The sequence below is a fragment of the Podarcis raffonei genome, chromosome 1 (genome assembly GCF_027172205.1).
Source record: "Podarcis raffonei isolate rPodRaf1 chromosome 1, rPodRaf1.pri, whole genome shotgun sequence".
Lineage (NCBI taxonomy): Eukaryota > Metazoa > Chordata > Lepidosauria > Squamata > Lacertidae > Podarcis > Podarcis raffonei.
Genome location: NC_070602.1, coordinates 116,628,336 through 116,656,251, shown reverse-complemented (window position 1 = coordinate 116,656,251; position 27,916 = coordinate 116,628,336). Strand labels below are relative to the sequence as shown.

The 27,916-nt window shown below is 44.3% G+C and overlaps 2 protein-coding genes across 3 annotated transcripts in view; one reads left to right on the top strand and one right to left on the bottom strand.

Annotated features, from left to right (window-relative positions):
- Nucleotides 1–496: 496 nt before the first annotated feature.
- On the top strand, nucleotides 497–17,203 carry CDCA7 (cell division cycle associated 7). 2 transcript variants are annotated; one of them, XM_053359360.1, is made up of 10 exons: nucleotides 500–803; nucleotides 4,905–5,015; nucleotides 5,448–5,558; nucleotides 7,226–7,477; nucleotides 8,073–8,150; nucleotides 10,854–11,045; nucleotides 11,821–11,955; nucleotides 12,864–13,013; nucleotides 14,205–14,341; nucleotides 15,453–17,203. In XM_053359360.1, exons 1-10 carry the CDS (start codon nucleotides 603–605, stop codon nucleotides 15,481–15,483), a joined length of 1,398 nt encoding a protein of 465 aa, XP_053215335.1. In that variant the 5' UTR covers nucleotides 500–602; the 3' UTR covers nucleotides 15,484–17,203. The 2 variants fall into 2 exon arrangements, with proteins under 2 accessions (XP_053215343.1, XP_053215335.1); XM_053359368.1 differs by lacking the exon at nucleotides 5,448–5,558 and having other exon boundaries at nucleotides 497–803.
- A 423-nt stretch (nucleotides 17,204–17,626) lies between these two features.
- LOC128398345 (dynein axonemal heavy chain 11-like) overlaps nucleotides 17,627–27,916 on the bottom strand; it is a 221,952-nt gene continuing 211,662 nt past the window's right edge. Inside the window, exons 65-67 of the mRNA XM_053359350.1 lie at nucleotides 22,004–22,116; nucleotides 19,601–19,741; nucleotides 17,627–18,248 (exon numbers count right to left, since the gene is read on the bottom strand). Of these exons, the coding sequence (XP_053215325.1) occupies nucleotides 18,001–18,248; nucleotides 19,601–19,741; nucleotides 22,004–22,116 (502 nt within the window). The 3' untranslated portion in view covers nucleotides 17,627–18,000. The remainder of the gene's footprint in view (nucleotides 18,249–19,600; nucleotides 19,742–22,003; nucleotides 22,117–27,916) is intronic.

Sequence of the window (27,916 nt, the reverse complement as noted above, 5' to 3'; positions counted from 1 at the left end):
AACAGCATTTTAGCCCTACTTTCATTATGTTTTTGCGCGGCTGTTTTTTCTTGTTTTTTTAAAGTGGGACTCCATTTTAGCTAGATTGTTTTAGATTGCATCACTATAAAATGAACTAGCGACGGTGCAGCAATCAGCTTTTCCTGGAACCAATTAAATACAGCATGGCGAATTAAGGTAGAGACCCTCATAGTTTTGCGGGATTGCCCGCAATCCTGCGACGGTGCAAACAACTTTTATACGCCAGAATAGCTGCAGCACCAGTCACTACAGCAAGCACACCTCAAGTTCTGACTCTTGGTTTCCGCTTGCCAACAGAACCTCCTCTAAACTTGCAGAGAGCAATTTCCTCCCGGGGCGAGCATGCGGCTCCCCCTCCCCCTCCCCTCCCCTTTCCTTTCCTTCTATGCAAATACTTCATGGCTTATTTCGCGCCACTGAGCTAGGTCCTTGCAGCACCACAAAAACGCCAGAGGAAAAAAAAATTAAAGTGGGGAAAGGTAGTTTCTGCAGTCACGCGCAATTTATCCGCGTTTGGGCTCCGGGCTTTGCAGGGGGAATAAAGACATTGCTGGCGCCTGAGCTCCGTGGCAAAGAGCAGGATGCGGCAAGACCTCTTTCTGGACCTTCCAGGACTCCAGCAGTTGGCGGGGAAAACTGCGCGTAATCCCCGCCCTCGAGCAGCTTTGGCGCGAGTCGGCAGAGCGTTTGGTCTTTGCTCCTGCGTCCCGCGGAAAGAGGCCGCGCTGCGCCTTTCGAGTGGCAATTCCGCCGTCGGCAGCATGGACCCCTTCGGCCTGCAGGTAGGGGCGTCGGGGTGAGAATTAAGACTTGGGGGCCACGAAGTTCCGCCGGAATCCCTGGAATTGGCTTGCGAGTAAAACTGCATAGGATGGGGGGGGGGCTGCGCGGATGAAGAGAACAGGCGCAGCCTTCTTTTCAGCCGCAGCAATTTTGACTTAATTTTTTTATATAGTTTGCTCTTCACCGGGCATTTTAAGTTCCTAAGTTGGAAAAGGTCCCACAAGCTGCTTTAAAAGAGGGAATGAGCTATGAAACGTGGGGTATTCTGGATTTTAAAAAAATGCAAACATAGCCGGGGTAGTTCGTTTTGTTGTTTATTTGCTCTTATTTTTTAATTGCATGAAAGCGTGCTTTTGGATCGCGGCCATGTCAGCTGCGCGCGTTCCTCTGCAAGCTGCGCGCCAGCCACTCTCTTGCATGCATCAGGTTCGCGCCTTTCACGCTGCAATCCTGCGTACGTTTAGTAGGAACTGAAGAGCGAATAATAATAAGTAAAAGTAAATAAATCATGCGCTAGAAATATACCCAGGGAGTGTCTATTTTGGTTCTAGCAACTAACAAGTTTGTGGAGCAGTCCTGAGATTTCTGGATCTGTCGAAATAGGTGGAGGAAGGCGGCTGGCTTTTAGGGCAAGCTGCGACTCGTTTTGGTTTAACCCCGGTGTCTTATTCTCCGGGCCCCTACCAAGGAGAAGGGAGCGTGTTTGATGGTCTTCCATAATGTTTTTAAGCATTGCATCCCCCGGAATCCCCTGCAGTTTTGAATGGGGGGAGAGCGCGCGCAGCCCCGGGGTCCTGCAAAAACGGCACGCGCCGACTCGGAAGGCGGCCCCGTGGAACTCATTGGGGTTCACTTTGGAGTAAGCCAAAAGCAACGCTGTGCATTTTTGGTGCGCTTTTTAAATAGGGAGCCGTGCTTCCGCCAGCCTGACCAAACATTTTATAGCAAAACGTCTCCCCCCCCCTGTGTTACTTCCCCTCTTGTTCCGGGATATTTTTCCAACTGCAAGCTTTCTTGGGGAGAAAAATGGGACCAGGAAAACCACTGCCAATTCAGGGGGCAATCTCGTGCGTATGCTCCATTCCTCTCATGCAAAAGATGGAGGAGGGTCTCTTATCCGTCTCTTCCCCGCAAGGCAGCGGAGGGGGGCGAACCCCTCTTTTCCCGCTCTTTAGCGCGCTCTCCCATAGCGCTTTTATCTTCTCTCCGCCCGCCCACCAGCCACGTGAGCCGCCTGGGACTTTAGGATTCACCCCTTTATGTCTCCTTATGGCCGCTGCCAGCCCGGGCTGTGGGGACCCAGGAGGCAGCTATGGGGCTGGCGAAGGTGGATACAATTCTGTAAAGTTCCATCTTTCCGCAAAAGTGTGTGTGTGTGGGGGGGGGTCTACGTAGCTGCTTTGAGGTAGAACCCGCAGTGCAAGCAGCTGAAACGGCCGTTAACTTGTGAATAATCTTTGCCTTCTTGCAGCATTTAACTCATGAACAGGCTCTGGCCTGCCTGGGAGGCTTGTTTTCAGGCCTAAAAGCGCCCCCCCCCATAAATACCTTAATCCCAGATTTATGACTCTTGCATGTGTAATTATGGTTACAGTAACTCATTGGAAAGGAAAGTCACTAGTCGTCCCAGGCAGGGTTTTGCTAATTTACTGGTTCTTTGTGCGTCAGGATGGAGCCCAGGAATTGGAAGAACAGATTTCAAAGGAAATATGTGGTTCAGAACATGCCTTGTTTCCCAAACTTTGGTCTCCAGATGGTTTTTTGGACTACAATTCCCATCATCCCTAGCTAGCAGGACTAGTGCTCAGGGATTATGGGAATTGTAGTCCAAACACAGCTGGAAAGCCAAGTTTTGGGAAATATGGGTCTAGCTTGGAATTCCTTCAAGGCCTGACAGTGTTACTTGCATGTTTCTCAGAGCACCTAATACAGTGCAGATACTAGATGAACTTCTTAATTACTTAGTGGTTCGCTTATGCTGACCACTTGGATTTTTTTTTTTTAACTGCCCTATCTCCAAGGACCTCAGGACCCTATATATGGCGTTTCACTTCCACATGTTTAGCCTCACATTGATCCTGGGAGGTAGGTTGGACTGAGATATGTGAGTCACTTATATGAAAAGTTCACTCGTGAGTTTCATAGCTGGTCTCCCAAGTCCTAGCCCTGTACTCTAACCACTATACCACACTTGCTTTCTAATAGTCCAGTTATCCTAAAAGTTGACACCTTCACCCTGTACCACACCAGCTGTTTTCTTTATTTGCCTCCTAATTTTAAACTTAGCTGCTCACAGTTGAGCTCCATTGAATTGAATGGGGAACACATCTGAGGCAAGAGTCTTTAGAGTGATAAACATTATACTAAAGTCTATGCTTTGGATGTGTTCCTCTCAAGTTTTAGAATTCCTATACATTTTTTTAAAAGGTCTGCATGCTGTGGGAATTACTTTTGTACTTTGCAAACTATTATATTAGTAGGGGCATGAGAAAACTATTGCTGGAGCTGCAATCTTTTGCCCATTTGCCTGCAACTGTTGTCCACTCAGAAATAAGCTTCATTGAGTTCATCTGGTAGACTATATAAGGATCCTGTGCTTCATATTTACAATTAATTTTATTGTCACTTATCTATCTGGTTTTGTTTTGTGCTGGTGTGCTTGGTTTGGACAGTTTTCTGACATAGTTGATGTTTAACATCCTGGATCATTTGCAGGAGCTTTGCAAAAAGTGCTTTGGCTCCATGCACTTTAAGACAAACACCATCAGATATTTTGTATTCAATTTCTTTCATTTTAAAAAAATGCAATTATTGTGAACAACCACATTTATGTAGGAGTGAGATGCACTGAATTTCCAGGGACTTGTGGTGTTAGCCAAGTGTGTATAGGACTGTAGCCCAAACCCTTTCTTCAGTTAGACTGCAGAGTGTTACCATGAATGGCTACATAAAATAGTTAAGTAATTGTGAAGAGCGTCTGGTAAGGATGGAGTGATATTTGAGGAAATCTTGAAAGGCTTCAGTGCAAAAGTGATAATGTACAGAGGTAAACTTAAATGGGCAAAAAGGCGTTTCATATAATAGTTCCTCTTCATTTCCAAAAATGTTCATGTCTTTAGAAAAATGTCAATATTTTTGAAGTTTGCATATCCAGGCATTATGTGTGGAACACACCTCTGAACTCTAAAGTTGGATTAGTAACTCACCCAATGGCTCATTTACCTGGTGGACAGAACTTGTAACCTGCAATAAGAGCCGCTTCACATATAACTCTTCAGCTGCACCAAGCTGCGCAGCCACAGACTGAATTTGCCACGCTACTGCCAAATCTGGGTTAATTAAAATTTGTGGCAGTGCAGTCACATGAATGGCTGGCCATAAACTGAAGTGGTAGGGAGTGTTAAAGAGTAGGTTGGATGAGAAAGCACAGCTGCCATTGGCTGAAACAGTCAAATGAATAAGGTTGGCAAACTTAGCAAGGAAAAGGCGCTTTTCCTATTTTTTGTCGTGCTATTGCTTCAATAACTGGAACTGGTAGATACGTTTTACATTTTAGAAATTTGAGACACAGCTAAAATCTTCGTTTTAGACTGGATGGTTGAATTAACCCCCCCCCCCCAAAAAAACACCTTACAATGCTTGTTGACAAGACACTTGAAGATTATGGGAGGAATTCAATTTAGCACTATGGCAATCATTCAGCCTGTGGTAGTTTTTCATCTCGCCAGACTAAGCAATCCCCCCCTCTTCTGATGCACTTGTTTTTGGGGTTCTCCTGACCTCCCTTTTATGGTATGCTCAGGGGGAAGGGGAGGGGAAGTCCTGATATGCTAGGCTTCTGATAGCAGGACTTGAATTCTGCCCAAAAATTTCCTATGTAAATATATATGGTGAAAATGCCCCCTGCCTAATAAATAAAATGCCTAATTTTTACGCCTGGGTGTAGTGCAAAACATGGTGAAAATGTTAGCTTTGTGATGCAGTCTAATATGTAGCAGCTCTTTGCTATCTAGTGTGATCAAGTTTAAGCATTGTGAGATTGCTCTAGAGAACTAATCTTATTATAGAAACCTAATTGAACTACCATCTTCATTTTGTAGGGAAGGAAGAAGCCCACAGCATTCCGCAATACAAAACTGATCCCCATGGAAACCTCTTCATCCTCTGATGACAGTTGTGACAGTTTTGGCTCTGATAATTTTGCAAACACGGTAAGTAAAAAGTGCGAGAATAAACAGAATCGAATGCGCGGTGCTGAAAAATGCCCCATCCGTGATTAAAATGCTTTGCTTACATTTCTATACAGCAGTTATGAATATACAGTATGTACTGTAATTTCATTTCGCTTTTCCCCTTGTGCTTCTAGGTAGTAATTGTTGGAGGTAGATTAGCCACTTATTCTATCCTTTTGAAATGTCGCCTAACCTAACATGCCTGATGATTTGCTGTAACAGCTCTGAAACCATTTGTAAACCCCCTGAAACATTTTTCTTTGTTACAAAAGCTATTCTCTTGTAGTGCACTTGTAAAATGTGATTTGCTCTCTGAACAGTTTATGGAAAATAGGTTCTCTTGAAAAAAAGAGAGAGAGAGAGCAAGAAAGAAAAAGAGAAACACCTAGTGTACTTTATTCTTTTTTAAAGAAACGGAGCTTCAAGCCAGAAGTTGCAGAGGAAATAGCAAAAATATTTTATGAGGATTCGGATGATGAATCATTCTGTGGTTTTTCAGAAAGTGAGATTCAGGATGTGCTGGTGAGTTGTACAGTTTAACTTGCTAATTGCATTCACACTGCATGTGCATGCTGACGCCAAAATAATACTCTGCAAGCTAATGCATGATGATTGACTAAAGCTACAATCCTAATCTCACTTACCTGGGAACAAACCCCATTGAATTCAGTAGGACTTAGTTCTGAGTAGACATGCTTAGGATTGTGCTGTAAGTCTGGGAATCGAGAGCCAGCAATTGATTGCACACGGAAGCAGTCTGCTCCCTTGTTCAGCTTAAATCAAATAATATTGGCATTTGTAGCAAACTGTGCTTTGGGCAGCCACTCCCAGTGAGACTAGCTGTCCTGAGCTGAACAGCTGATTGGTACTCACAGAAAGCCTCACTTGGCCAAGAAGCAATCAGGTGTGCTCTTTATGGCTCTCAGTTGTCCTTTTGCAGCCATGTCTTTTCCAGCCCACACCTGACTTCACATTTAATTATCGTTTATTGAATTTGTCAGTCGCTTTATCTTGCCCAGGGCAACCTAAAGCAGTTTACGACGAAACAGACAGACAGACAAAAACCCACATAGATAAATTAAAACCTAGAGGAAAAGAAATATATTGGAACACCCCCAACCACTTTTCGAAGGCCACAGGCTTGGTTATAGAAGAAAGATTTTGCCTGGCGCTTAAATATATATAATAATGGCATCGGGAGAGCCTCACTGGGGAGAGCATTCTACAAATGAAGCCACCGCAGAACAGGCCTGTTCTTGTGTTGCCCAACCCTCCAGGCTTCTCAAGGAGGTGGTACACAAAGGGCTTCAGGGTGAGCGTGAGGCTTGCCAGCTGGTAGAAAGAAGCTTTTTCGGCTGTGGCTCCGATCTGGTGGAACGCTCTGTCACAAGAGACTAGGGCCCTGCGGGACTTGACATCTTTCCGCAGGGCCTGCAAGACAGAGCTGTTCCGCCAGGCCTTTGGCCAGGGCACAGCCTGACTCCCTCCATCGGCAGTCTTCGTGGAGCTCTGGCCCAATGGTTGCCATTGGTTTGATTTGAATTAATTTTATAATGAATGATTTTAGAGTGTTGTGTTGTGTTGTACTGTTTCATTGTTGTTAGCCGCCCTGAGGGAGCTGGGGAGGGCGGGATATAAATAAAATTTATTATTATTATTATTATTTATTATTTATTATTTATTATTATTTATTTCTCTGCCACATGTAGCCCTGTGTTGGATATGAGGCTGCTCTTTACTAAAGAAAAAAGGTTTTAGAAATAATGATATCCCATGAGGGCTGGTAGGTGTTCTTGTGGAGACCTGCGAGCATAGGGTGGTATACTACTACTACTAATAATAATAATGATGATGATAATAATGTGATTTGATCGCTCTGTTGTGGTTATATGCGGCATTGCAGTTTCCCTGTTTTTCTATTTTGGGTCTTCCAAAATAGAAGTTTTGGCTTTGGACCTTTTAAAAAAAATAGCAAAGTCACTCTGAAGGGAGAATGAGGCGGCTTCCTCAAAACCAGGTTTATGTACAGTGAGACAACTTGTGCTTTCTGCAAGCTAACCTCGGTTGTTGATGTAAATGCACTTGAATTCGGAATGGTTCTGAGAAGCCATAATTGAGATGGTGGATCCTGTTGCAACCATAACTAACTCTTGATTTCACAACTCCCATTTTTTTAAAACCCTGAATAGAAACTGGATACAGACTCGGAGGAAAATATGAGCGACGGAGATAAATTTTCATGTAAGAGGCCGCGGAAGGGCTCTGTTCCTCTTAAAGTTGCTATGAAGTTTCCGCTTCGAAGATCTAAGAGGGGGAAGAGCGAAATAATTTTAGCCCCAGAACCTCCCTCCGAACTGGAATTGGACTCTGATTCTGATGAAGAAAGAGGCCCAAAATTCTTAGAGAAAAGGGCTTTAAATATAAAGGAGAATAAGGCCATGGTAGGTACAAAGAAATGTTCTCATGCATGTTGAATTGTTGCTGTTTTCCTTGACCAAGTTGTAACATAATTCTCGTTTGAAATGAGCTAGAGTTCCATTGAATTAATAAAAACATGTGCCGCTTCTTAATACTCCATTTGCACATGGTATTCTACATGCCACTCCATTCAAAATATTTTTACCCAGTTTTGTTACTATTCTTAGAAAAGTTCTGAAATTGCAATCAAGTGACTTGGTTTGAAATAGGATTTATCCAACCACATACCTAGTGCTGTCCATCTTCCTGGTTTAAGGAACCTCTTAAATAGCCCTTGTATACTTTTTGAATGATTAGTCTCAGGCTGGACTTCCATCAGGAACCAGTTCCAAAAGGCTTCAGTGAAGAAGGGCTGGCTCTGCTCAAATGTATCTTTGAGTCACACACTTTGAGTACCACTGTAGATACAGGAGGGCCACCAACCTGGTGCCTGCTAGCACTGGCTTGGCAATTGCCAATCCTTGGTGATATGTTTCTGAATTAACGTCCCGTCAAAATCCCATAGTCGCATAAACTTCCTGACACGAAACCACTTACATTCTATGTTCCTTTTTACAGCTTGCAAAACTAATGGCAGAATTAAAAAACGTGCCTGGAATTTTTACAAGGAAAGGTCCCCTGGCAACTCCAACCTTGGTAAGTCGCAATCATTTACTTGTTATTGTTTTTAAAAAGTCATTTACAGATTACAGTGGTACCTCTGGTTACAAACTTGATTTGTTCTGGAGGTCCGTTCTTAACCTGAAACTGTCCTTAATCTGAGGTACCACTTTAGCTAATGGGGCCTCACACTGCCGGCGCACAATTTCTGTTCTCATCCTGAGGTAAATCCTTAACCCGAGGTACTAATTCCAGGTTAGCGGAGTCTGTAACCCAAAGTGTTTGTAACCTGAGGTACCACTGTAAATTGATAAGCCAAATGCAGCCAATTCTAGTTCCTTAGAACTTAACTGTGTGATAAAACATGCCGCCACCTGCTATTACTAGTTGTTTTTTTAATTGGTCACTCCCTAATACTTCAGTTCAGTTAAAAGCACCTGCAAGTCTTTATATCTAAAACAAACAAAGCAAAGTCCTGTTCAGTTGCGTATTTTACCTACGCGCTTGCGTGAGCGCACCCCCAATAAAAATGAGTCTAAAGTTCAAATAATGGATCTCCTGACTTTCCCTGCGTGCAAACAGTATTTGGATGATAGTCAACGGTCACTGAGGTCTGCTTTGTATGCTTAAGCCCATTGATTTTGATGGTGTGGTGGTTGGGGTTGTGCAGTACAGTGGTACCTCATGTTAAGTACTTAATTCGTTCTGGAGGTCCGTTCTTAACCTGAAACTGTTCTTAACCTGAAGCACCACTTTAGCTAATGGGACCTGCTGCTGCTGCTGCGCCGCCAGAGCCCGATTTCTATTCTTATCCTGAAGCACTGTTTCTGGGTTAGCAGAGTGTGTAACCTGAAGCGTATGTAACCCGAGGTACCACTGTACACCAGTAAAGCCAATGCAGTGTTACTATCTATGCCACTGCCTTTCCCCTCACTGTTCTGGTAAGTGGCAGCGATGCTGCTGTTGGGAGACTGTTGCCTTTGCTCTGCCCCCCTGAGAAAGCCGCTGGGAAGCTGGAAGTCTGTATTCCATTCTGAGGCCTCACGATAATACCTGTAGTGGAGGGACTTCTTTCTGTGCATGAGTTTGTGAGGCAGAGAAGGAAATACATTGAAACTGTAAGGCCGATGTGGTTTTCTCACTTCTGCCAATACTCAACCGTATGCCATTGTTTCTTGGTTTGCCCCTAGCTTCCTCTGGCTTAGTTTGTCTTGTATTCTGCTGATTGTGAATTGAGCCCATTTAGTATAGCATGGGACGTGGGTGGCGCTGTGGTCTAAACCACTGAGCCTTGGGCTTGCTGATTGGAAGGTCGGCGGTTTGAATCCCCGTGACGGGGTGAGCTCCCGTTGCTCGGTCCCTGCTCCTGCCAACCTAGCAGTTTGAAAGCACGCCAAAGTGCAAGTAGAGAAATAGGTACCGCTCCGGCGGGAAGGGAAACAGCGTTTCCGTGCGCTGCTCTGGTTCGCCAGGAGTGGCTTAGTCATGCTGGCCACATGACCTGGAAGCTGTACACCGGCTCCCTTGGCCAATAAAGCAAGATGAGCGCCGCAGCCCCAGAGTCGTCTGTGACGGGACCTTACGGTCAGGGGTCCCTTTACCTTTTAGTACAGCATGGTAAACCATGGTTCAGTGTGGTATCTAGTTAATGTCTTCAGAAGTTGCCCTGCTCCAGAGGGGAAGCTGCATCAGAGAAGCAGGAATGCAGAGTGGCTGGAAAGTGGAAGTGGATAAAGCACTCCAAACCATGGTTGCCAGTATTTTTATTTGGAAGCCAGTCCATGGTTTGGGTTCTGAAGTACAGCCAGCACAAACCATAGTGTCTGGTTCCTTACACTTTTAACTTGATCACTGAGATCTTCCAACGAGGGCACTTAATCCATGCTCCTAAGGTTTGGTTGGCCTTTCCAAGGAGCCAGCCCTTAGTGTGGAATGCCCTGCCAGTAGGATTTGGGAAGGAATCATCCCTTGTTTCTTTTAGATAGGGGCAGCCCAACATTTCATACCAACTTGGCCGCAAGAGTACTTCAACATGGAAGCCGCGGGCCGCACACGGGCTTGTTGCCCAGGGGTGGAAGGAGCAGGGCCAAAATTTGACACCCCCACCAAGCCTTTGTGCTGCCTTCCCAAAGCTGGCCAAGTGAGGTCTTGGGCTTTGAGAAGGGGGCACAGGGCCCTGGCAGGGTCCTAGAGCCCTCCCAGCTCCCTCCTAAAGTTGGGAACGTGCTAACTCCTTTGGGGAAGGTAGAGGGAGGATTTTAGGACGCTGTCAGAGCTCTCACACCTCATTCCTAAAGCCCACTTAAGGCTTTGGGAAGGCAGCACGAGAACTGGGGGGGGGGGTTCAAATGTTGCTGAGGGCCACCAAAAAAGGCACTGAGGGCCATCTGTTGGACCAATTGTTTTAGATGTCTTTTAAAACCTGTCCCGTTTAGACAGGCCTTCAAAATGTATTATTTATTTTACTGTACTAGTATGTTTTTATGTTAACTGCCTTGTTATGTGTTTTTTTCTTACGCCTTTTCTTATGTTTTTATTCCAAACATGCAATTTTTAGATATTTAAGTAAATGATGCCTGAATTGAGGTTCAGGCTGCAGTGTTTAGACTGCACAGTTACCTGGGAGTAAACTTCATTGAACATGGTGCATTGATAGAGCTGTAGCTAGGAGATGGAAAAACAATGAAAATTTTATTTCTGTATGGTGTGCTTTGATGATTTTTTGGACCTTTATTACAGAAACCGCAGCGATCTCCAAGGAAATCATTTCCCAGGCGTTCTTTAAGGAGGAATCCAGAAAGAAATGCCAGGCCTCACACAAGATCCAGATCCCTGATCGAAGGTCCTCCAAGCCCTATTTCGGAGAAGGAGGATGAGGAGGAGGATCCGTACTACTTAGTGAGAAGGAAAATGTCTGATGAATACTCTGAGGTCTGAGTTGTTGATTTTATTCTAATTTAGAGCGCATGAAGTGCTAGAAACCTCTAAAACAGAAACTTCACCTGGGTGGTTCAAACTCAAATTAAAGTTCAGTTTTAATTACAGTGGAACCTTTGTTCTTGAACGCCTTGGTACTCAAACATTTCAGCTCCCAAATGCTGAAAACCCAGAAGTGTGTGTTCCAGTTTTCGAACGTTTTTCGTAAGCCGAATGTCCGATGCTGCTGTCGGCTATTGTTCCCGGGGCACCTGCGCCAATCGAAAGCCACACCTTGGTTTTTGAACGTTTTGGAAGTCAAACGGACTTACAGAATGGATTACATTCAAGAACCAAGGTACCACTGTATAAGCATTGAAGAATACATAACTAATTAAGCAATGAAGACCACAATGAGCCTAACAAATGAGACAACAGATGTTGAGAGGGGCATACATTCCCAGAGTTGGGCGTGATTGGGTTGGTTCTCGTACATAGCACTGTTCACAACATTTCCGGCAAAACAAAAGTCCTTGGAGGAAGCGCATAGAAATGATTCCTTCTGTTGTTTCATCCTGCTGTCATTAATGTAGCCGCTTGACTTCTGCGGAGAGGGTGTGGTTAGTGCAAGTTCCCCTACTACTGCTCCATGCAGACAAAGAGCAAGTTGAAGGATGGATGTATCGGAAACTAATTGAAATCACTGCATATGTGTTGCTGGCGAGGGGTTTTTGTGTGTGTGGCTTAGCTTGAGAAATATTTAATTTGATGTGTTTGGGCTTTTCTACAGGATGAATCGGACGGTCCCAGAAGAAAAAGTTCTATGACTCTCCCCCATGTTATCCGCCCAGTGGAAGAAATCAGTGAGGAAGAGTTGAATGGTATCTGTGAGAGTGCAAGAGATAAAGTGTATAATCGTGTGACGGTAAGAATGCCAGCGTATTGTGCCAGCATATTCCTTTGCCCTGCCCAGATAAAATGAAGTTTAAATGTTCTGTGTGAGTAGGCAGTAGCCCCTTACACTTAGAAGTTTCCACGCTCCTTATTCCAAAACCGAGAAGCTCTTTCTGGCAGAGCTGCGGAACTTGCTGCTAGGCTGCAAACCATCAGCTCCAGCTACAATGAGCAGCGGTCTGGACTGATGGGAGTTGAGGCCCAACAGTGTCCAGAGGGCCACAGGTTTCCCACCACTGTCTTATGGGAGAGTCACCGACCCTTTGCAGATTAAGAACTTACCGGTAATTCGTTCCGAAGGTCCGTTCTTAACCTGAGGTACCACTTTAGCTCATGGGGCCTGCCGCCACGTGATTTCTGTTCTCATCCTGAGGTAAAGTTCTTAACCCGAGGTACTGCTTCTGGGTTAGCGGAGTCTGTAACCTGAAGCGTCTGTAACCTGAAGCGTCTGTAACCCGAGGTACCACTGTACAGGTTTGGCCGAAAAGGGTTTTTCAGGCATTGCCCATCATTAGTCCCTGTAACCACCCACAACACTGTTGTACAGCATTTGGGCAGCACCCAAAGTAGTATCCATCACCTGATGTTAGATAGTTGACCTAAGAGGATCTGTGAATATGTAGCACCTCTGGATTTGAGGCCAGTAGTGTCCTTAATGAATAGAGCATGTTGTTCAGATACAATGCCAAACCATGTTTTGGAAACTTATGAAGCATGAATCATCCCTGTTCTTCTGCACTCCCACCTGAATTTCCATTTTAGTGGCTGAATTGTATGTAACCTGTGACTTGCTACTGAGTCAGACAGTGAGGTAGGGAAATGGGGAAGAAGAAGAAGGGAAGAGTCCAGTTTCATTTGCCCTCGTCGTTCTTTTCGCAGGGTTCCACTTGCCATCAGTGTCGGCAGAAGACTATAGATACCAAGACAAACTGTCGCAATCCGGAATGTTTGGGAGTGCGTGGACAGTTCTGTGGGCCTTGCCTACGCAACCGCTATGGAGAAGAAGTCAGGACTGCTTTGCTGGATCCGGTAAGATAAAACTTAGCGTATTTTTCGCTCCATAAGACCCACTTTTTTCCTCTTAAAAAGTAAGGGGAAATGTCTGCGTCTTATGGAGCAAATGTGTGGTCAATTGCTGGCTCCCTTTCTGGCTCCGCCCCCTTTCCCAGGCCTCCATTGTTGAATGTTCTGCAGACAAAGGCTGTTCGTTTCCCCAGCGACATGTGTTTGGCTGATGAGATTATCTGTCTGGGAACTGTAGAAAAGGCTCCCTTTCCTTTCCTAAAGCAGCTGCAGAACTGTGAGTTGAACCCAATAAAAACAGGATTTTCCCCCTTTGCAAAGTAAGCTCAACAACTTTGAGCAGATCCTCAAAAAACGGGGCTTTCCCCCTTTGCAAAAGAAGCTGCACAACCGTGAGCTGACCCCCCCCCCCCAAAAAAACCAGAGCTTTCCTCCTCTAAAAACTAGGTGTGTCTTATGGTCAGGTGCGTCTTATGGAGCAAAAAATACCGTAATTTTTATACTCGTTTTGACGGTGTGGCGGTGTCAGAGACTGGCTGAATGAGGAAGAGTGATGGGAGCTGCCCACCCAAGAACCCACACAAATGACGACAGACCCCAGATCCTGGTGGTGGGACACTTGAGGAGCAGTCTGGGGAAGAGATGAGCTGGGAGGTGCTAGAAGCAAGGGGGGGGCGGCCAGGAAAAGGAGGGAGGCCCTTCTAGGTCAGGCTTCGAGGCTGAGAGTCACAGTGTGAGGACAGAGGAGGCAGAGGTTGCCTTTGCTATCCAGCGGCAGGACCCTCCCAAGTCCGGCTGACACCCGGATCGAGCAACAGGCCAGACAGGTGCACAGGAGGAGCCCACCTGTTTGACGCAGCCTTCTTCCACTTGGGGGAAGGATCCAGAATGAGAAGCTAGGGAAGGGCACATGGCCAGTGGCCAGTTTCAGCAACGTCTCCAGTTGGATTAAGACAAGCCAGGGGGACTCTACTGTGATGTTATTTTCCATTAATAAAAATTGCATTCCATGCCTCCCGTTCCTGCTGGTGAATGACTTTGGGCTCGCTTGGCATTGTAGGGTTCACAAAGAAATCATTCATGTTCCTGTGTTTTGTTTAATAGAAGGATGCTTTAATGTTACAATCCAAAGCAGCGAGTCGTTCCAGAATTACTATAAACACATTCCTCCCCCTCTCTTCTTTCTCCCTCTTTTAGGACTGGCATTGCCCACCTTGCCGTGGCATCTGCAACTGTAGCTTCTGCAGGCAGCGGGAAGGACGATGTGCTACAGGTGTGCTTGTTTACCTGGCCAAGTACCATGGCTATGACAACGTCCATGCTTACTTGAAAAGGTAACTTGGGGCTTCTCTCCTTCCCACCCAATTCTCCTGTCTTTTGTAGGAGTTTTCATTTATTTATTTATCTACTAACATAAGGTTCTCTGAGCAATTTACGACTAAGCAGTTGAACCCACAGGGAACGTATGTTTCGCTCCATAAGACGCACTTTTCCCCTCCTAAAAAGTAAGGGGGAAATGTGTGTGCGTCTTATGGAGCGAATGCAGGTGGGAGGCTCTGCTCAGCGCTCCCTTTAAAGAGCCGTGTGGAGTGTGTCAGTCCCTTCTCCCTCCTGGGGAAAAGCCCCCAAGAGCCGCAAAGATGCTCCACGCGGCTCTTTAAAGGGAGCGCTAAGCAGAGCCTGTATGCATCCCAGGCTCTGCTCAGTGCTCACTTTAAATATTTTTTTCTGGCATTCCCCCTCTAAAAACTAGGTGTGTCTTATGGAGCGAAAAATACAGTTAAAAAATAAAACATAAGGAGTGGAATCTGTAGAGAATAGAGCCCAGAGTAAAATGCACAGCAAAGAATCAGTACAAAATACCTTGAAAGGTTTTTAGGATGGTGAAGATGGGGAAAGGTTTTCACCTTTGCCAGGCATACCTGTCTGAGGAAGCCCATTCTATTACTTGTGCCACCACTGAAAAGGTCCTGCCTTCCTCATAACCACCTTTTGCACTCGGGGCACCTAGAGAATGGCCTCTTTAGGGCTGCGTGCATGTTCTGCTGGCTGTAAAATTTGGTCTGAGGAAGCCCATTCTATTACTTGTGCCACCACTGAAAAGGTCCTGCCTTCCTCATAACCACCTTTTGCACTCGGGGCACCTAGAGAATGGCCTCTTTAGGGCTGCGTGCATGTTCTGCTGGCTGTAAAATTTGGTCTATTAGTCTGGTTTCCTTTGCTTTCGTTATGCAAATGGCAGTCTGTTGGGAGGCACAAACAGATTGGTGAATGGTGTGGATGATTTGCAGAAGGCCCCAATTTCAGCCCACCATCTATAAATGAGAGCCATGAAAAACAAGAGCTGGAAGGATGGGTTTTTCACTAAATGCTGGGTTAGATTATTGGTGATCTTTGTTTTTGTTTATAAATAATAATTCCGCCCTTTTTAAATCAAATTTACAGCCTGAAACAAGAACTTGAAATGCAAGAATGAAATTGGACGTGGTTCTATGGTCATCGGCAAAACTGACGTTAAGGTTAATTGTTTGTTTTGAAGGTGTTGGTTGCTGTTTTTTAACCAAGGATTCATTCCCCCCCCCCCCCCCCCCAAGTTTTAAGAACAAAACCCTTTGTGGCATTTAACTGAAGTTCCACATTATGGGGTGTGAATTTCTAATTCCGTTAGGTAGCAGTTTTGCTTTCATGCTGGATGCAATTAGTTGTTATGTGTGTTAAGCCACAGTGTGGCTTCACACAAGGGTTGAAACTTGCAGAAAGAGATTCCTGCGGTTGAATTTTCCTGAATCTCACTAAGCCAGGCAGCAGGTGGGGTGAATCTCCGCACAACTTAAGGGATTTACATGGTTAAGTGTTTCTATATCTTGCAATCTGGAGCTGCTGCCATCACAACATCGGTTCATCCTTTAGGGGTTTCTCATCCTGATATGTCACCCTTTTTTAGATTTAGCAACAAAACCAGACAAATCGGGAATCTGACTGGAAATACTGTTAGTCTTAACGGATGTTGCAGGAGAAGATAACAGTGGCAAAGGTGACATTTCCTAAACTGAAAGTTTTGGTGGGGGTTGAGCCACTTTGAATCCAGGGCTTATAAAGTTTATCCTTCATGCTCAAGAAAGCAGTTAGTTGTTTTTATCCATCATAAAGCATGGTATGAATAGATTAATAAATGTTATACAGTGCTCCAAATAGTAGATTTAAAAAAGGATGAACAAACTTAGCTGCTGATAACGTCTTAAAAGTTCTTAAAGCCGCTGTGTTGCTGCGGGCTTGATCTGAAATATGCAATGGAAAACCATGTACGTCTTAAATTTTGGGGTGATTCATGCAGGAGCGAGTCCTTTTAACCCATCTCATGCATAGGGCATAATGTCTAACATGGAGCCTATTGTGTGTGGGTCTTGCACATTGCATGAACAGGGGATACAGTTATATACGCTTAAGCCTTGCATTGTACTTTATGCTGGCTGGGTGATAAGCCAGCAGCTTGCTTCATGCTCATGGTATGTATATATAGCTCATCCACGCAAGGGACCAGGTTGATGAGCATAGACTGATCTAGAAGCTGATAGTCCTGTATGTTTCAAAGTGCATTTAGTTAATAGGCCACAGGACTTCCGCTTCAAACAGTTAATAATGGCTACAAAATTTCACACTGATACGGACTCTTGTACAACAGGTGGTAATTGTGTTCCTAAACCTTAAAGTTGCCTGAAAACATAAAAGGTGTCCTTTCGGTAGGACAAAAGCAACTTACCACTTAGTTGTTGGTTGTAACACCGTACTGCCCGCAGTTGTCTACACGTGTGACACTGTAAACTAAAAATGGCTGCTGAAAACCTTATTCCTTGTGTGGATAGGATGTGGGGGCAGGGTTGCTATCCAATCATACATTTTTGGAAGGTAAAAATTTGCTATTTTGCATCTACCTTTTTTTTTTTTTTGACATGGATATAAAATTCTCACATGCGTTCGGCTTTTTCAACCTTTTGTAGAAGTTCCTCTATCATACATGAGAAACCTAGTTCAAAGATGCTGTTGTATATATGCTAGATCCCATGCAATGTCTGCTCTGGCTTCAAGCATCGCAAAAGACTACTGTTAGTTATGCATACTGTAAATGGATCCTGTGATCTACAGAGCTCTTATGTACAAAGTGTAGTTTTGATAATAAAAACCTTGCCTCGAAATAATTACCGTTCTCTTTTTTAAAAACGTTTCTGCACATGGTGATTTGTGTCACTAGCATTGCGCTGTATTGTCTAATGCACATGTGCTTCTGTGTGTGTGTGTGTATGTCAAGGTCTCAGTTCATTTTAGCAAAAGACACTAAATGTTCTGTGTGTTCACAAAAGCAATTCTAGGTCCACAGATGTTTTGGGGCTATAACCCCCCAGGCGTCAAGAGATTATGGGAGCTGTGGTTGAGCAGCATCTGTGGACCAAAGCTCAGGAAGGCTGACAAAGGAATGTACAGCTTGCAAATAGAGGAGCTCTTGTCTACATCTGCATAATCAAGGCGTTAAGAAGACTGTTAGCAGTGGTTGGAATTGGAACAGTTGTGCATTTATTTGGATCTTCCAGTTCAGTTGTTTGAAAAACAGCACACCGTTTAAACGTGTTGTGCAAGCGGGGAGGATTCTTGTTCTTTCACTAATTATGTATTTTTTTCTATTGTCATTTATGTTGTGAACCGCCTGAGATCTACGGGAAGAGGGCGGTAAACCAATTTTATAATAATAACAACAATAGCTTTGGTGTTTAACTGATTCTTAACAGGCAAGAAGAGAAAGCCCCACATTCTTAACAGTACTTGAGAATGTACAGCTAGATACAGCAACACAATGTTCGCAGTCTTAAAAAACAACACAAAAATACACCCCCAAACCATGCTGTGTTGTGCATGCACACAGAGTCACTTCAGGGAGGGAGCAAGCAGGGGATGGAACGGAAATGCCGAAGAGTTTTGGGGAAATTAAACTCAAGCAACATCACACACTTAAAAGCAAAGCAACACCAGCAAGAATCCATTTAGCTGGCCTTTCCCTTGATTTTAAATGGAAAGTGCACACGTAAGTGGAGCCCCTTAGTTTTGTCTTATACACTGGGCATTCGTAAATATTCCTTGTCTCTTGCCTGTCGTTGGGGATGGCTCTTACAAACACAACAGGCATAGCCGCTCTCGGTGCTTTCAGGCAAGCTTCAGCTATGTGACCCCCCTGAACATCCCAGCAAGCGCCTGTCAATAATTAAAATTGAGAGAAAGGGGATTTAGCCATCAATATTTCTCTTCCCCAAACAATGCAGTTTTATAAATAAAACCCCTTAATTCCTCTATTGGTCTTTTTCAGAGCACATTCATCTGTATTTAGTAATGTGTGCCCCTTTGCCACCCAACACCTGTTAACAGATAGGGTTGTATAATGCATTCAGATAGGACTCATTTGCACTGGAAGGTAACCAGCACTCCTAGAATCATGGGTAGGCAAACTAAGGCCCGGGGGCCGGATCCGACCCAATTGCCTCCTCAGTCTGGCCCGTGGACGGTCCAGGAATCGGCGTGTTTTTACATGAGTAGAATGTGTCCTTTTATTCAAAATGCACCTCTGGGTTATTTGTGGGGCATAGAAATTCGTTCACCCCCCCAAAAAAAATAATCCAGATCCCCACAAGGTCTGAGGGACAGTGGACTGGCCCCCTGCTGAAAAAGTTTGCTGACCCCTGCCTAGAATGAATGCCAGCCTTGTAATGCGTCTTGTGGGAAGTTCCTACTATGAGCTGACCAAATAAAACAGCCGCATGGTGTAGGAATAAAAGCTAAAATAATCTCTGGATAAACCCTTTGTAGAAGCAGAACACAATGGGGAGGAGCCACCAACCCAAAGCCCTGCTGGGGTAGTTTTTTCTATCTCCCCTTTCATTTTCCTGTTGGACCCCAGCTCTGGCCCCAGAAGAGGAGGGCCAGAAAGCTTCCCCACCCCACCCCACTGTGGGCAGCCACAGAAGTTTCCATCATATTTACATACCTCTTGCATGTGAAAAATGGCTTCTAAGCGGTTTACAAGTAAAGAATTATACCCACACCACTAAAATAATAATGCATTAAAACAATTCAGTCGAAACATTTTTACTACTATTCTCCATGAGTGGATCCATCTGCAAAAATCTGTGGCCCTAGAATACTCTCAAGGACCATAGGATTGCACCCTTAAAAAGCCTGGGAACAAGCCCATAAAAGTTATTACCATACCAAAAAAAGCTTATGAGCCTGCTGGCAGAAGTGGGGCCGAAAGCTGCGTCCTGTGTTTTGATGCTGGGTGCACCGTGTGGGGGACCATTTGATGCAGAGGAATCACCTATGGCTAACAGGCTAGTGCTTCAACACAAAGTTGCATTATGAAATGTGAGAAAGGTGGCTGTGAAAGGAAAAAGAGAAGGAGCAGCTGAGAACTCCTAACTCTTACTTGAAGGCAATAGGGAGGTGGCTCTATTTTTTAAAATAATGCCTTAACAGAAGCTTTTCAGATAAACATCCCGTAGCTTCTAATGCCGCCATTTTTAAGCAGTTGCAAATCCTTGCAAGTCACTTACCTTCCAAGTACAAGCCGTGTATGTATGCCCCTTCTCTAGCAGGCTGCGTAATCTCCTCTTTGTATTTTTTGGTGACGTCCACCGTTATGTGCATCTTATCCAAAGGCCATTCGTTTTTATGGGCGAGGCTCTGCATGACAGCTGAAAAGAAAAGCACGGAGATACCAGATGAGCTGAGCAAATAAAATGAGGAAGAACATGTGCTCCGCATGCAAGATGTTGCCTGGGTTCATTCCTAGCATGTCAAGTTAAAACTGAATTGTGTAGAGCAGGGGGAAGGACTGGAAAAGGTATTGCGGCCTGAGAACCAGGACTCCAGTCGTAGACATCACTGCAGTAGATTAGGGAGGGGGGACCTGCAGCCTTCCAGATGTTGGGCCTCCATGCTCTCTTCAGCCCCAGCCATTGCAGCCCAGGGGTGATGGGGATTCTAGTGTGTCAATATCTGGAGGCCTACAAGTTCCCCATCGTTGCCCATGGTGGACCATAGACTTGATACATAAAGTTGCTTCATAAGATCAATGGAACCAGAAATCTTTCCTTTTCGTCCGGTGTGGACTGGTTTAGACCAGCTTTCTTACAAAGTTCGGTGAAAAGAAAGGGACAGACCCAGAAAGCGCTTCAGAAGCACCACAAAAAGGTTTCCTTGCCACCATTTTCTTTTTAGCAGAGAAATGGTATCAGGCAATGGTGGGGCAGTGACAGATTGGATGTTGCTCTTGGCATGGTGACAGCCAGTTGACAAAGATGGCAGAATTTGTGCCACACGGCATGTTTGAATCGTCTGTCCGTCCGTCCCCCACAATGAAAGCTCTGCTCTGATATGACTTTCCATAGGCTGGTTCAGGACTAAAGTCCAGGGGCCAACCACATGTCAATGGGACCAGAGTCAACCAGCACACTTGGGATTCCTTGCAACTACTAGCCAGAGGCAAACAATGGCTGCTGAACAGAGCCATCTCTAATGTAAGGGAGCATTTGACAATCTTGCATGCAGTGATGGGACAAGTTGGGCAAGGATTACTGTATTTTTCCATGTGTAAGACAACCCCTATTTTTTTTTAACCCATAATTTAGAAATCTGCATTTTAAACATCAAACAGAACTACTTTGATATTATCTTAAATATTCAACTCTCTGGTATATTTATTACCATATATTTAAACATCAGTGGCAGTCAGGGAAAATGGCCAAAGTTGCTGAGGGTTTTTGGGTGACTGCACACAAAGCTGTTGAGCTTTTTTTCGCCGACCACAAGCTCGCCCCCCCTCCCCCACCCACCACCACCAATCCTGGGCTGCCCATGCCAGAACCTGAACCCGAGCCCAGGCCACCCACACCAGAGTCCGAGCCCAAACCCCTGTGCATTCACCATCCGTGTATAAGACAATTTTTGACTAATTTTTTAAAGCAAAAAAACCATTGTCTTACACACAGACAAATACGGCATTATCATGCCATGTTTCTGAACTTGATGCTTGGGTCTCAGTGTTGAAAAAAAAGCTGACGTTTCCATTGCAAGGTAGGTCTTTTACCATGAAATCTGGGCTTACATTGCAATAATTTAGGGATCAAACACTAAATGCAGATTTGTGGGTGCCAGGGATTGCACCAGCCCAGTGTGCTGAGAGCTGCTTGCACAGGAAATTAAGCTCCAGCCGTCACAACTATCAGAATTAATGCCTATGCTGATTTCAAAATAAAACATTGCTTTGTCCCACAGAGTCTTGAATTAACCAGCCATGTCTTGAAGCTGGAATACAGCTAAATGGATTATTTGTACCCAAATGACAAAAAAAGATTTTAAACTTGCTTTGGGTAGTTGTCTCTTGAAAGTGGCACCCCCTCCCTTTAAAATAGGAAAGCCCCCGAAACAGCTTATGCTATGTGATATGGAAGTGTGCTATTCAGAGGATGGCCAAAGGTTAAAATAATAAATTTTCTGGCCCAGCCTAAGACCTTGTGCAAAGTAGCTTTTCAGATGCCAACCTATAAATACACAGACACACATACCGACACACCATTTTCCTCACTCCATATTTTACACACCTCTATTATATTTACTAATAGTATTTTAGCTTCTTTGCCATTGCTATTTCCTTTATTTCTCTTTCAATGGCATGTCCTTTTGACAACTTCACGTTCAGCCATTATTGAGTGCCCCCTGATACAAATACAGTAAACCCTTCGTGAAATAATAATAATAAAAATCAATATAGTCACCGACATACTGTGTATTGAGGAAAATAATTGTTTATGGCACACAGCTTAAGCTGTGCTGGTAATCACGTTGAAAATACAATATTTATTCATTAGATCAAATTTAATGAAGCCTCCTGGCAGTAATTATAAAAATTACTGTAGCAGTAAATTACTAATGAGTTGTGTGATGTGCTTTCCTACCTGTGAGGAAGGACTGGGGGTTGAAAAAGCCTGATATCCAGACGACGCTGGGGAGGGTGAGATCCTGCGCCCAGGAATCGAGCTCTCGGCAGCGCAGAAGGAGGTCGTTGTACCTTAGCAGCATCGAAAAAGAAACAAAGATGGAGGCATAGGAATTGGTGGCTTGCAATGGCAATGATAGAATAAGCGGTGTACTGCCATAAACACGCTGGAGCCTATGGTAAATACATTTGTACCACACACTTGATACTCATAGCAGGGCTTCTTAGATGGAAGATCTGGTGGTTCCTACTCCCAGTTCTAAAGTCAGTAAAGGGGGAGTGATTTGTATTAGCTCCATCTACCTGTGGAATAGGGACGAGGGTGGCGCTGTGGGTTAAACCACAGAGCCTAGGACTTGCCGATCAGAAGGACGGCGGTTCGAATCCCCGCGACGGGGTGAGCTCCCGTTGCTCGGTCCCTGCTCCTGCCCACTTAGCAGTTCAAAAGCACGTCAAAGTGCAAGTAGATAAATAGGTACCGCTCCGGCGGGAAGGTAAACGGCGTTTCCGTGCGCTGCTCTGGTTCGCCAGAAACGGCTTAGTCATGCTGGCCACACGACCCGGAAGCTGTACGCTGGCTCCCTCGGCCAATAAAGCGAGATGAGCGCCGCAACCCCAGATTCGGCCACGACTGGACCTAATGGTCAGGGGTCCCTTTACCTTACCTGTGGAATGGCTTCCCAGGCAAAGGGAAGAGAGGGAGGGTCAACTCCACACCAAATGTTCCCTCCATGCTGTTGTAGCATATATTATTTCATAAACTAGAGGCAGATCCAGAGAAATGGCCTGCCTTGTGACAACTGATGCAGATGGTGAAGATCAAAGCATCAGCCACTTGCACCCCAGCTTAACATACTCCCCACCCCCCAAAATCTGGTCATAATGCTTGACAATTATGGCACGCGATTGAGAGGCTGTGTTGCGACAGGAACAGGCGTACCTCGGACTCTGCTTTTGTTTGAAAAGCGCAGCATTTAGGCAATTGGGAAACTAAGTCTAGTCCAACCCCCTACAATGCGCGATCAAACTACTACTCAATCAAAAAAAGTCAAAGTTGCTCAGAAAATGCTCAACCACATTAAAAAAAAATTATTAGATTTTCACAATTATAACAAAAACCACAGAGCAGAATGACACACAGAAAACAGAAAAAAAGAGAAAAATACATCAATGAACAAAAGAAGAAAAAAGGAACAATAAGCAGAAAAACAATAACAACAAACTTAATTCTTTACAAATACAACCTTTTAAACATCTTGGTTGACTTCCTCTAGTCCCTCCCTTCTGAGTTTCCTTGTAGTTAAAAGTAACAGCTTTTAAATATAAATTACTTACAGACATTTTTGCGTAGCTCAAAACAACATCTCTGTAGCATTCTTGCAACTGTTGAGCTCTATAACACACGCACACCCAAATATATTTTTTGGTGGCTAGAAACATATTTTAGCCATAATTTAAGTTGCAGGAGTCCTAATTTATCCTTACTTGAGCGCAAAGACTTTGATGCTGAGATTACTTGGGCATATTTTAAAAATAGACGGGCACATGTTTTCATCCTTAGAGGTATAATTTCCTAAAGGTGATATTATAGCTAATAAACCAAATGTGCCCTTCATTTTATTCAAATTCAAAGTATCATTCGTTCAGAGGTTCCTGTTTTCTGCAAAACGTGCCTAATAAGATTTGCCAATATATGTTTCTTTGGGGGGATGAGTAAAAAAAAATCAATCACCACCCATCTGCTGTATGTGTGAATTATAGAGCAGAACCACATCAAATACCAGAGAGTTTCCTCACTTATCCTGCCTCTGAGACACATACAAGGGTTTGCTTTGCTGCATTCATTTGGCGTAGGTGGACCTGGTGTCTAATATATTCCTTGAACATATTTATAAAGGATTAACCTGTGCATGGTATTTCTGAAAACTGATTTACCTAAAACACACATTTTATGCCACTTTTCTCCACTTCAACTATCCTTCCTATTTAACTTCAATATTTGTCATTTTTTTACTGAGAGATAATGTGCCTTGCACATTATCAGTATTCCGTCTATGACCCGTGCTTTCCCCCCACAAGCCAATACTTTTCTGCAGATTACTTGCTCTGTCTGAGAATACCTGCCTACACTGAATGCATTCGCAAATGGTTTGTGCGCCATTGCTAAGCAAATGCCTAGATAACCTATTTTACTCAGGCAGAAGTGTCATTTTCAAAGTATAACGGAATGGTGTTTTGTGGGATCTTTCATGGTGCACTGGAATCTTTGCGAGAAGGTTAGACAACATGTCACCAAGCAAATGTTATCCTACATTGTCCAGTGCATTGTCCCCATCTCTCTCCTAACTGCAAGGAGTCCAATTTTGGAGAAGGCTTTGGTGTGCAAGCTGAAATTGCTGGTATGTGATTGAACCCCACCTGAAAATAAGCCCTCTACTTCTCACCCAGTTTTCTGGTTTCTCTCTCCAACCATTGGTCAATATTGCATGGCCACGGAATATTCCTAGCTCGCATATTATTATTGTTATTTGTTCTATCTATATTTATTTATATCTCGCCCTCTTTCCAGACCAGGACTCAAGGCCACTTACAGACAAAATAGAAAAAGCTACAGACTTAGAAAACATAGCCATTAAAAATTAAACACTAATAGAATTAAGATAATATAAAATATCTAAAAATACAGATAACAACAAGAAAATAAAAACCAAAACAGTAGCACTATTAAGTATCTATTTTTCATTCTCTCATGTGTGTATTTTCACACACATCCTTGTTTTTGTCAGCTGCTAAGTAATGAATTGTTAACATTTGTAAGATGTCCTCTCAAGGGATCCTCACTACATGCAGTTTTCTGGTATTCAAAATCTATGTACGTAAGTTCTGGGCTTGTTTTTCTCCACTGCCTCCAACCCATCACCATGGGCATGCATCAGCAGATTTACACTGCAGCATCTTCAGCCTCCTTTTCTGTATAGCACTACTGGGGAGGTGAGGTAATGGTTCTGCTGTGGATGTCATCCTTCCACGTGGCTGAGATGGCACCCTAATAAAGAGCCACATCTTAGGCTGGGCTTCTAAGGTTGAAGGAAGGTACTTGGTCCAAGTCTGGTTTAAACACAATGAGCCATGAGAAGGGAGAGTGGATCGTGCCCATCGGCAGTCAGAACTTGGACTGCAAACCAAACAGGCGCACAGAGGTCACCTGGCTACAGCCTTGCCCACTATTGGCAAAACAAATTGCAGCGATTATTTCTCAGTTTGCATCTACACATATCAATTAGCACATGCAGTTCTCATGCAAAACCTCCTCTGGCCTCTTATTTGGTGATGCACAAGTGGCCACTCCATTTACGGGCAGAAGGTTCTTCTTGTAGCTAAGTATAATACAAATTAAAAAGTCAAGGAACCAGTCAACTGAGGAATTGTTGTTGTGTTGTGCACAGCCCACTCGTTTGACTGGGGCTAGCTCAAGAGATCTTCCCAGTGGATTGTTTTCCCAGACCATCTTAGCCTACTGAAATTCCATCCTAGTAGGCCAGTCTCAGGAAATCAGCCCTGAGTGCTCACTGGAAGGACAGATCGTGAAGCTGAGGCTCCAATACTTTGGCCACCTCATGAGAAGAGAAGACTACCTGGAAAAGACCCTGATGCTGGGAAAGATGGAGGGCACAAGGAGAAGAGGACGACAGAGGACAAGATGGTTGGGCAGTGTTCTCGAAGCTACCAGCATGAGTTTGACCAAACTGTGGGAGGCAGTGGAAGACAGGAGTGCCTGGCGTGCTCTGGTCCATGGGGTCATGAAGAGTCGGACACAACTAAACAACAACAACAGGCTAGTCTCATTCCGCCCTCTATTTTAAAGAACATTTTTCTGGGTTCCTTCAGGTTGCCTGAATTCAGTGTCTGGTGCCTTCGCAGAATCAAGAATCAAATCCCTCCTGTATTTCTCCCCCTCATGAAGCTTAATGCTACTTAAGTAAGTCGCTATCTTTTCGACAGGATGCTTCCCAAGGGGGAATCATCTAAGTGGATGACCATTCAGTATCATAAGACTTCCCGGGGGGAAATGAATGCCATCTCTCGGAACAGACCACAGCTGGGTTAGTTAAAACAGAGACCACTGAGCGATGCTATAATGAGCTTCAGAGGCGAATCAGGTGTGGAAATCTTCCCAGAATGCTCTTGTATTGCTTCCTGGGATCCTGTTTTCCAATAAACACATGATAGAAAGGCAGGACTTGTGGCTATATTCGCATTCCCCAAGGCCTGCTGGTCCTTGCGGCCATCTGCAGAACATGCATTTTGTGCAGCCTCTCATTAAACCCGAAAACATTGCTTCATGTCAGGGGATTGAGAGAGAACACACCACAGTTGGTTGCTGCAAAACTTGCTCCAGCTAACAATTCATCGTGCCGGATCGGTAGGTCAGTTGCTACTCAGCGACTGCAATAATTCTTACAGCCTATCGTCATGATGCATTTGCTGTCCTTACGAAGCTCGTCATACGAATTTATCCAGATCCCCCTGCTTCTTGCTGGTCCAGCCCTCTTTGAAATATTGATTAAATGCCAGAGATTTCCTCTGTGGTGGGAAATATAATAAAGCAGATTGGACGGGGTGGGTGGGGATGGGGAGATAACAGATTGCCAGGGAAGCATAATGCTTTATGGTTGCGCATTAAATAGGCACCAGCAAGTAGCTATATGGAAGACATGTCTGTCTGCAACGGAGAATTGGCAGCTTCAGCATTTCAGCCCCAAACTCAACTTCGGGAGACGCCTCCTTCAAAAGCAAGTCAAGTGTAGTACTGACTCTGGATCGTGCAGGCAGAGAACCCCCCTTTTGAGTTGGCGGCACTCCTGTTCTGCCGTGCAATTGTCTATGAATCACCAAAGGCCCAAACCCAGGACAAGTGGGTGGTAGGTTTAGTTGCAATAAATGAGCACTCATGCTTGAAATACTGTGTGTGAGAGAGACAGGGAGGGGTGTTTGTGCAAGTCTGTTTTGAAGATTCCTGTTGACAAAATTTGTGTCTCCTTTCATACTACTAGAACAATACAGTAGGAGAAGCGTGATTTGGCTAAAGTCTGAGGAGTTTCCCCCGACCTTTATTAATTTAATTAGTTTTGTAAAAAAAATTATAGATCACTTAATGAGAAAACTATGGTATTTGGTGCACACAGAATCATTGAGTGGTGTTCAATGCTATTCCTACTCAGCGTAGACCCATTGAAATCAACGGACATGACTAACTTAGGTTCATTAATTTCAGTGGGTTTACTCCTATTAGAACTTAGCTGAGCTCAGTGCATTAGCAATAAAACACAAAACAAATCCAACTTAAAAAACCACCACCTATAATTAAATTATATGACTAGACAGGCTTGCTGAAATAAAAAGAAGTTTTCAGTGGGTGTCTAAAACAATATACAGTGGTATCTCGGTTTTCGAGCATCTCAGAAGCTGAATGTTTTGGTTTTCGAATGCCGAAATAAGTAAGGAATATCTTTCCCTGCATAATTATTTGAGCCATGATGAGCGCACCTGAGGCCTAAGGAAAACTTCTCTTTGTATTATGTGGGCCCTAGTCTCACTGTATCACTGGATTATATCAAGGGTTTGGATAAGGATGGAGTGTGGTGCACATATTTGGAGTTGTAACTATAACCAGCTGCAGACCAGGTATTCTCATGGGTCAGTCGGCTCCCCAAGATGTTTTCATCATTAATTTCAACTACTTGTATGCCACTTAATGATAATAGTCTCTAAGCAGTGTACAAGTAAGTTGATACTTTAGAACTCTCACTCACCACTCTTCTGACACCACCATACCTAGTGTACCTCTCAAGATAAACTTGTATATGGCGGC

Coding starts and splice junctions, on each gene's coding strand:
- CDCA7 (XM_053359360.1), top strand. CDS start 603: ATGCGGCAAGACCTCTTTCTGGACCTTCCAGGACTCCAGCAGTTGGCG. Junction 5,559..7,225: donor GTGAGATTCAGGATGTGCTG/GTGAGTTGTACA, acceptor AACCCTGAATAG/AAACTGGATACAGACTCGGA. Junction 13,014..14,204: donor GGACTGCTTTGCTGGATCCG/GTAAGATAAAAC, acceptor TCCCTCTTTTAG/GACTGGCATTGCCCACCTTG.